This window comes from Sapajus apella, unplaced genomic scaffold (assembly GCF_009761245.1).
Source record: "Sapajus apella isolate SASKATOON/1434 unplaced genomic scaffold, GSC_monkey_1.0 scaffold68, whole genome shotgun sequence".
Lineage (NCBI taxonomy): Eukaryota > Metazoa > Chordata > Mammalia > Primates > Cebidae > Sapajus > Sapajus apella.
In genome coordinates, this window is record NW_022437008.1 from 1,263,873 (window position 1) to 1,273,579 (window position 9,707).

The 9,707-nt window shown below is 52.3% G+C and overlaps 1 protein-coding gene across 1 annotated transcript in view; it reads left to right on the forward strand.

Annotated features, from left to right (window-relative positions):
• The window catches only part of LOC116530598 (cytochrome P450 2F1), a 16,955-nt gene extending 11,527 nt beyond the window's left edge, over window positions 1-5,428 (forward strand). The window contains exons 12-14 of the mRNA XM_032248707.1: window positions 1,236-1,420; window positions 2,531-2,672; window positions 4,944-5,428. Coding sequence (XP_032104598.1) covers window positions 1,236-1,420; window positions 2,531-2,672; window positions 4,944-5,122 — 506 coding nt within the window. The 3' untranslated portion in view covers window positions 5,123-5,428. The remainder of the gene's footprint in view (window positions 1-1,235; window positions 1,421-2,530; window positions 2,673-4,943) is intronic.
• The last annotated feature ends 4,279 nt before the right edge of the window (window positions 5,429-9,707 follow it).

A 9,707-nucleotide genomic window follows, 5' to 3' on the forward strand; every position in this document is an offset into this window, starting at 1 on the left:
CATGTTGGTCAGGCTGGTCTTGAAATCCCGACCTCAGGTGATCCACCCGCCTTGGCCTCCAAAGTGCTTGGATTACAGGAGTGAGCTACCACGCCCAGCCTCTGCTTAGTTTTTTGTTTGTTTTTGAGACAGAGTTGCTCTGTCGCCCAGGCTGGAGTACAGTGGCACAATCACGGCTCACTGCAGCCTCAACCTCGGGCTCAAGTGATCTTCCCACCTCAGCCTTATCAATAGCTGGAAATACAGGCGTGCAACACCACACTCAACACATTCAGCTAATTTTTTTATTTTTTGTAGAGACAGGGTCTCGCTGTGTTGCCCTGGCTAGTCTCCAACTCCTGGGCTCAAGCAATCCTCTCCCTCGGCCTCCCAGAGTGCTAGAGTTACAGGTGTGAACCATTGCTCCGGCTTACACCCGCTTAGTCTTGCTTTGTGCCAATAGTGTCCACATCGCATGCGCCCGCCTCCAGCTTCAGAGCCCAGCTAACTGTCCTCCCAGAGCCCTGCCCTGGACCCCCAGCCACACGGCCTGCCAGGCAACCCTACCTCTCCCACAGCCTGACCCCCCACAAAGCTCTGTCTGCTACTCCACCTCCCCAAACTCCGCCTCTGGGTGTATGCTCTGCTATGCCCGTGATCTCCAGCCCTCCCGCACAGCCCACCCACTCAATCCACCGTCCAGCCAGTAGGGTCCCCGAAACTGCTCCTGAATTCCAGGCCTCCCTGAAGCCCCGCCCACACAACCCAACGCCCAGGTCCTTCCCTGCACAAGCCACCCTTTCACCCTCACCTACCCGCTTCCTCCAAGGCTCTGGCTAATTCTTTTTTTATTTTTTCCGAGACGGAGTCTCGCTCTGTCGCCCAGGCTGGAGTGCAGTGGCACGATTTCAGCTCACTGCAACCTCTGCCTCCCGGATTCAGGCGATTCTCCTGACTCAGCCTCCCCAGTAGCTGGGACAACAGGCGCGTGCCACCACGCCCAGCTGTTTTGTATTTTGTTGTAGAGACGGGGTTTCTCCATGTTGCCCCGGTTGGTCTCAAACTCCTGGGCTCAAGCGATACGTCCCCCAAGTGCTGGTTTAACAGGCGTGGGCCACCGCCAGCCCAGCGCTAGCTAATTCTCACGCGCGCCCCAGCCGTGGCGCCCCGCGCTGGGAGGGTCTGACTAGACCCCTCCCCCCGCACGCGCCCACCTCTTCCCAGCCTGGTCGACTCCACTTCCCCTCCCCCTCCAGCCCGCGTGCAGGAGATCGACCTCGTGGTGGGACGCGCGCGGCTTCCGGCGCTGGAGGACCGCGCGGCCATGCCTTACACGGACGCAGTGATCCACGAGGTGCAGCGCTTTGCAGACAGCATCCCCGTGAACTTACCGCACCGCGTCACTCGGGACACCGCTTTTCGCGGCTTCCTGATACCCGAGGCGGGCTAGCCCTGGCAAACGACATCAGGCAACCTAAGAGGAGGCCTCGCAGGCTCTTGCAACTGGCAAGGAGTATCCCAGGCACTAGCAATCAACACCCGGGGCCTTAGAACTGGCACCCCAAGCCCTAGCTACAGGCATCTCAGACCCTTAAATCCAGAAGCTCAGCCGGGCGCGGTGGCTCACGCCTGTAATCCCAGCACTTTGGGAGGCCGAGGCAGGCGGATCACAAGGTCAAGAGTTTGAGACCAGCCTGGCCACCATGGTGAAACGCCCATCTCTACTAAAAATACAAAAATTAGCCTGGCGTGGTGGCATATCCTGTAATCCCAGCTACTCAGGAGGCTGAGGCAGGAGAATTGCTTGAACCTGGGAGGCAGAGGTTGCAGTGAGCCAAGAGAAGATTGACCCATTGCACTCCAGCCTGGGCTACAGAGCAAGACTCATCTTAAAACAGAAACTCAGGCCTTTCCCAGTACCCCATCTCATATCATAGTGGACTAGACCCCTTCACCATGACAAATCCCCTTCCTAGACCCCTCCCTGGAAGCCCTGGAGTCTGGAACTTCATCTTGAGAATCCCCTGTGCCTAAAAGCTATTTTCAAGGACCCCTCCTTTTTCACAGAAACCCTACATCTGCTCCCACAAAGAGTGGGGTTTTCCCACATCCCTGCCCAAGTCCCCAATAATACAGCATACAGCACCCATCACTTGGAACCCTAGACACCCACACACATTCCCTGGGCCCCCGATTGAGTCCTACACCCCACCTACCCACCCCTTCAAGTCCCCAGGACATCCAGCCTGATAAAATGGAAACTGGTTGGCCAGGCCTGGTGGCTCACACCTATAATCCCAGCACTTTGGGAGGCCAAGGTGGGCAGATCACCTGAGGTTGGGAGTTTGAGACCAGACTGACAAACATGGAGGAAACCCCATCTCTACTAAAAATACAAAACACATTAGCTGGGTGTGGTGGTGCACACCTGTGATCCCAGCTACCTGGGAGGCTGAGGCAGGATAATCGCTTGAACCTGGGAGGTGGAGGTTGTGGTGAGCTGAGATCCCAGCCTTCCCACACTGCTAATTCCACCTCCTCACCAACACAGGGTACCGACGTCATCACCCTCCTTAACACCGTCCACCACGACCCCAGCCAGATCTTGATGCCCCAGGAGTTTAACCCCGAGCATTTTCCTGGTGCCAATCAGTCCTTCAAGAAGAGCCCAGCCTTCATGCCCTTCTCAGCTGGTGAGGGCAGGAATCAGAGTCTTTCTGGCCTATTTTCTACCTACATTCCTCATCCTAATTCCACTTGCCAAATCCTCTCACTTCTTCCTTCCACCCATTTACAGCTTGGGATGTACAGAGACATTCATTTCTCCTTTCAAATCTGCTCCCATAGGCAAGTAGTGCCTAAATCCTCGTGAATCGAGGTGGAGAGGGTGATTAGTAATTTAACTTGGGTCAGGTGCAGTGGCTCACGCCCATAATCCCAGCTCTTTGGGAGCCCGAGGCAGCCGGATCACGAGGTCAGGAGATAGAGACCATCCTGGCCAACATGGTGAAACCTTGTCTCTACTAAAAATACAAAAATTAGCTGGGCGTGGTGGCGCATGGCTGTAATCCCAGCTGCTCAGGAGGCTGAGGCAGGAGAATCGCTTGAACCACGGAGTCAAAGCTTCCAGTGAGCCGAGATTGCGTTACTGCACTCCAGCCTGGCAACAGAGCAAGACTCCGTCTCAAAATAATAATAATTTAACTTGGGGCTGGGCACAGTGGCTCACGCCTGCAATCCCAGCACTGTAGGAGGCTGAGATGGGTGGATCACCTGAGGTCAGGAATTCAAGGCCAACCTGACCAATATGGTGAAACCCCATCTCTACTTAAAATACAAAAATTAGCCAGGTGTGGTGGCATGCACCCATAGTCCTGGCTACTCTGGAGGCTGAAACAGGAAAGTTGCTTGAACTCAGGAGGCAGAGGTTGCAGTGAGCCGAGACTGCACCACTGCACTCCAGCCTGGGTAACAGAGCGAGACTCCATCTCAAAAATAACAAGAATTTAACATCTGGGCACGGTTTGCTCATGCCTCTAATCCCAGCACTTTGGGAGGCCTAGGCGGCCAGGTCACCTGAGGTCAGGAGTTTGAGATCAGCCTGACCAACATGGTGAAACCGTGTCTATACTAAAATTAGAAAATTAGCCAGGAGTAGTGGCACATGCCTGTAATCCCAGCTACTCAAAAAGCTGAGGCAGGAGAATCACTTGAACCCAGGAGGTGGAGGTTGTGATGAGCCAAGATCACTCCACTGTACTCCTGCCTGGGCAACGAGAGCAAAACACCTCAAAATAATAATAATAATTATTATTATTATTTAACTTGGGCCAGGCTCATTGGCTCACACCTGTAATCCCAGCACTTTGGGAGGTTGAGGCAGGAGGATCACTTGAGGCCAGGAGTTCAAGACCAGCCTGGACAACATAGCAAGACCCTTTCTCTACTAAAAATTTAAAAATTACCTGGGTGTGATGGCATGCATCTATAGTCCAAGCTACTTGGGAGGTTGAGGTGGGATGATCACTTGAACCCAGGAGTTTGAGGCTCACCCATACAATGAGCTATGATCATGCCACTGCACTCCGGCCTAGGCAACAAAGCAAAATCCTGTCTCTAAAATAAAAAATACTGACTAGCCAAAAATTAAAAAAAATATATAAAATTTTTTAAAGAAAAAAATAATTGAACTTGGGAGTGGTCATTGTGTACCTCTCCACTGGGTGGCGCAGTTGAGGTAGTTCTGGGGGATTTTTTGGCTTTCCTTTTTAACCTGCTGAGAAATGCTTCCTTCTTTACTCAGTAGCAGGCAGGGGAAAAAAAAAAAAAAAAAAAAAAAAAAACTGGCATAATAATAGCTAACTTACCATATTGCCTACTGTGCTATCCCGCCTTTTATTTTTATTTTTCTTTGTGAGACAGGGTCTTGCTCTCACTCTGGCTGGAGGATAGTGGCGTGATCATGGCTCACTGCAGCCTTGATCTCCTGAGCTCAGATGATCCTCTCGCCTCAGCCTCCCAAGCAGCTCGGACTGCATGCGTGTGCCACCTTGCACATTCTTTTTTTAAAAAATTTTGTAGAGATGGGATCTTGCTGTGTTGCCCAGGCTGCTCTCAAACTCCTGGGCTCAAGCAATCCTCTTGCCTCGGTATCAGAAAGTACTGGGATTACAGGCCTGAGCCAGTGCGCCCAGCCTTAATATCCCCATTTTAAATACCCAGAAAGTGTGGTTTGTCCAAGATCACAAAACTAGTAGTGACAGAGCCAGGGCTCGAACCCAAGCAGCCCAAGTCATTCCACGCCACAGTTTACTTAAAGCATCTTTCCCAGATCTTTAGATGGGTGAATCTGTGACGTCCCCAACTGTTCTCTTCCTTTCCTCTTTTGTTTTCCCCAGGGAATGTGGGGTTGCATCCTCTAATCTCTTATCTCACCACCGCCCCCCACCCTACCACCCCCGCAGGGCGCCGTCTGTGCCTGGGCGAGTCGCTGGCGCGCAAGCTCTTTCTATTTCTCACCGCCATCCTGCAGAGCTTCTCGCTGCAGCCGCTGGGTGCGCCCGAGGACATCGACCTGACCCCGCTCAGCTCAGGTCTCGGCAATTTGCTGCGGCCTTTCCAGCTGTGCCTGCGCGCGCGCTGACGCCCCGGCCCTTCCAGATTCCCCTGTGAGCGATGAGGCCCGCCCTTGTGGGTTGCTCTGTCCCTCTTCTGGGTCCCCGATCTGCCCGCATCCCTCTCGCAGTCACGCTCTCTTCCCTGCACCGCTGTGCCTGCCGCGTGCCCATTCCCCATCCCTCTAAACTGTACCCGGTCTGCAGGGCAGAGGCAGATGTGGGGGTGGGGTATGTCTTTTTGTACCCACAGAGCTTGTTCTATGGAACGCCCTTTTCTGAGCTTTTTGTGTCATTTCTTAGTACATTTCTAATAGATTCGAATCAGCCTTGGCAGAATTAAAGGGACGACGACCATCATTTAGGATGGGGAGAAGGGAGCTGGCTGTAGAGGGAAAACACCAGGCTAGTTCTGCCCCACCCTCGAGGGTGGGAGAAATTGTATCCCGGACACAGGCTTGAAGATAATGGCTGTGAGGACCTGAAGCCAGAGAGACAGAGAAACCAAGACAGAGAAAAAGACAGCAGGGCCAGGCCAGGTGGCTCACACCTGTAATCCCAGCACTTCGGGAAGCCACGGCGGGAGGATCACTTGAGCCCAGGAATTCGAGACCAGCCTGGGCAACAGAGTGAAACCTGACTCTAGGAGGATTGCTTGAGCCTGGGAGGTAAAGGCTGCAATGAGCCATCATTGCACCACTGCATTCACACCTGGGCGTTCACATTTTTTTTTTTTTTTTTTGAGACAGGAGTGAGACCCTGCCTAAAAAAAAAAAAAAGGCTGGGCACGGTGGCTCACACCTGTAAACCCAGCACTTTGGAAGGCCAAGTCGGGAAAATTACGAGGTCAGGAGATGGAGACCATCCTGGCTAACATGGTGAAACCCCGTCTCTACTAAAAATACAAAACATTAGCTGAGCATGGTGTGGCAGGCACCTGTAGTCCCAGCTACTCGGGAGGCTGGGGCAGGAGAATCACTTGAACCTGGGAGGTGGAGGTTGCAGTAAGCGGAGGTTGCAGTGAGTGGAGATTGTGCCACTGCAGTCCAGCCTGGGCGACAGAGCAAGCCTTCGTCTCAATAAATAAATAAATAAATAAGAAGGTCAGGCTCGGTGGCTGTAATCCCAGCACTTTGGGAAGCTGAGACTGGGTGAATCATGAGGTCAGGAGATCGAGACCATCCTGGCCAACACGGTGAAACACCATCTTTTAAAAATAAATAAATAATTTTTAAAATAAAAATAATAAATAAATTAAAAAGACAGCAGAGAGATATCAAACAGACCGCATACGCAAGAGATGCAGGGCACTGTAGAGAGACAAACGGAAAAGTGAGAGGCTAAGGAGGAACAAATACTGATGCTTACATGGCACTCCCGATTTGCACACTGTTCTGAATGCCTCATTTAAGTCTCCCTATGAGGCAAAGCCATGTTTTTTGCTTTGGTTTGGGGGCTCCTGTTTGTTTCTTTTATAGACAGGGTCTCCCTCTATTGCCTAGGCTGGAGTGCAGTGGCACAATTCAAGTCTCACTACAACCTTGAACTTCTGGGTTCAAGTGATTCTCCTGCTTCTGCCCACCAAGTAGCTGGGACTACAGGCACCGTGCCTGGCTAATTTTTTTTTTTTTTTTTTTTAATTTTTAGTAGAGACAGAGTCTTGCAGTGTTGGCTAGGCTGCTCTTGAACTCCTGGCTTCAGGCCATCTTCCCACCTCATGCTCCCAAAGCACTGGGATTACACGCATGAGCCACCACACCTGGCCACAAAGCAGTATTATAATCACATTTTTACAGATGAGCAAACTAAGGCTCAGACAGGTGAAATGAGCTGCCCAAGATCACACAGCAACAGGCGGAGCAGGGATCTAAATTCAGACTCTGGGGCTACAGACACAGCACTTCTTTTATTCTTTTTTTTCCTTCCCCCAACCCCCTTTTTTTTCTCCTTTTTTTTTCTTTTTGTTTTTTTGGAGACGTGGTCTCGCTCTGTCTCTCAGGCTGGGATGGAATGGCATAATCACAGCTCACTGAAGGTTCAACCTCCTAGGCTCAAGTGATCCTCCCACCTCAGCCTCCTGAGTAGCTGGGACTACAGGCTGCACTATGCCCACACCTGGCTCATTTTTCTTTTTATTTTTGAGACAGAGTCTCTCTCTGCCACCCAGGCTGGAGTGCAGTGGCTCAATTTCAGCTCACTGCAACCTCCACCTCCTGGGTTCAAGTGATTCTCCTGCCTCAGGGTCCCGCCAAGCTGGAATTACAGGTATGCACCATCACACCCAGCTAAATTCTCCCCCTTTGGGGTAGGGACAGCAACCCCAGGCATGTAGCCTCCCAACCCACCAGACCTAATACCCTAACATCCTGCTGACAGTGGTGGCTGTTCTCGCCGGGCTGGCGTCCCAAAGCACACCGAGCCGGATTCCGGCAGAGTGGAAGTGGCCTGAGTGGTCCTACCCTGAACGGGGTCTCCCCAAGGCGATGCAGAAACTGGGACCTGCTCTGCTAAGCATGGGGTTGGCTGGAGTGAGGCTTACAGGCGGTCCCCACATGCGGATTAAGGTGTCAGCTCTTTGATCCCCACGCTCTTCCCATCACAGGCTGACCAGAGTCTGCCCCAGGGCCCAGCCATGAACACAGAGGGGGGGAGAGAGAGGGAGAGATGGAGAGACTCAGAGGTCCTGAGAAAGACGAGTAGTGAGAGATGATGGAGAAAAATACATAGAGACCCCGAAGAGAGATGGAGAGAAAGAGGAAGAGACAGAGAGATACACAGGGATGGCAGAGAGACTGGAAAACAAAGACTGGAAAGAGAGCCACTGAGAAAAGGGAGAGACAGAGACGTCCGGAGAGAGGAAAGGCAGGAGACCCTAAAACAGAGAGAAATAAAGAGAACGGAAATGAGAGATAGAGCGACCTGAGAGAAAAAGAAAAAGGGAGAAGAAAGACAGGAAGAAACAGAGAAATCCAGTCTAATTAGAAAGAGAAACACTGAGGCGGGAGCATCACTTGAGCCCAGGAGTTCAAGACCAGCCTGGGCAACATATTGAGACTTGGTCTCTAGGAATACTTAAAAAATTAGCCAGGCGTGGCACTGTGCACCTCTAGTCCCAGCTATTTGGGAGGCTCAGGTGGGGAGATCACTTGATCCCAGGGGGTCGAGGCTGCAGTGAGCTGTGACGGGGCCACTGCACTCCAGCCTGGGCAATAGAACAAGACGGACAGAAGGGAAGGGAAGAGAAGAAAGGGAAGGTGGGGGGGGGAGGGAAGAGAAGAAAGAGGTGGAGCACGGTGGCTCATCCTAGCAATTTAGGAGGCTGAGGAGGGAGGATTGCTTGAGACCAAGAGTTGAAACCAACCTGGCCAACATAGCAAGACCCTGTCTCTATAAAAAATAGAGATGGGCCAGGCGCGGTGGTTCACGCCTGTAATCCCAGCACTTTGGGAGGCTGAGGCAGGCGAATCAACAGGTCAAGAGATCAAGACCATCCTGACCAACATGGTGAAACCCCATCTCTACTAAAAATACAAAAATTAGCTGGGCGTGGTGGCGTGCACCTGTAGTCCCACTTACTCAGGAGGCCGAGGCAGGAGAATTGCCTGAATCCGGGAGGCGGAGGTTGCAGTGAGCCAAGATTGTGCCACTGCACTCCAGCCTGGTGCCTGGTGACAGAGTGAGACTCTATCTCAAAAAAAAAAAAGGATACAAAAAATTAGCTAGGTGTGGTGGCACGAACCTGTAGTCCCAGCTACTCGGGAGGCTGAGACAGGAGAATCGCTTGAACGCAGGAGGCAGACGTTGCAGTGAGCCAAGATCACACCACTGCATTGCAGCCTGACACAGCGAGACGCTGTCTCAAAAATAAACAGAAATAGGGAGGAAGAAAAATGTGCATTCATTCAACAAATATTTACTAAGTGCCTACTGCTGTGCTAAGCACTATTTTAAATGCCGGGATACAGAAGTGAACAAGACAAAATCCCTGCCCTAGAAAAGCCAGCATTCCAGAGGACAGCCTACTGGAGCAAAACAGAAGAGTCAGGAGTTGGGGAGAAAGCCAGAGGCGGTAATAAAGAGGATCCATTGGCGAGCCTGTCAGAAAGGGGTGGGGTAGGGCCGGAGGAGGATGCAGCTTACTGCGCCCCACTGTGCCCCCACTGTCAGAGCAGTCAGCAGCTCTGAGCAGGGACTGTGCCCTACAACCCTTGCCAGTCAACAGGTTCCAGAAAGGCTGACAGGTAGGAAGACCCACAGGAGAGACAAAGGGAAGCACAGTCTGGGAGAGATACGGGGAGAGGAAGACACAGACATACTGAAGAGAGAGACAGAAAACAGACACGAACAGAGGCCCAGACTGACAGAAAAGAGAGAGAAAGGGACAGAGAGATGAACACAGAAACAGAGACTGAGAGTGAGGGCGGCTGGGGGCGGTGGCTCACGCCTGTACTCCCAGCACTTTGGGAGAGCAAGGCAGAAAGACTGCTTGAGCCCAGGAGTTGGAGACCAGCCTGGACAGCACAGTGAGGAAGGCTGGATCTTGCCAAGCAGGGACAGGCAGGAGGGTGGGCCACATTCCTCAACAGTCTGCTCCAAATACAGCCCCACCCTCAC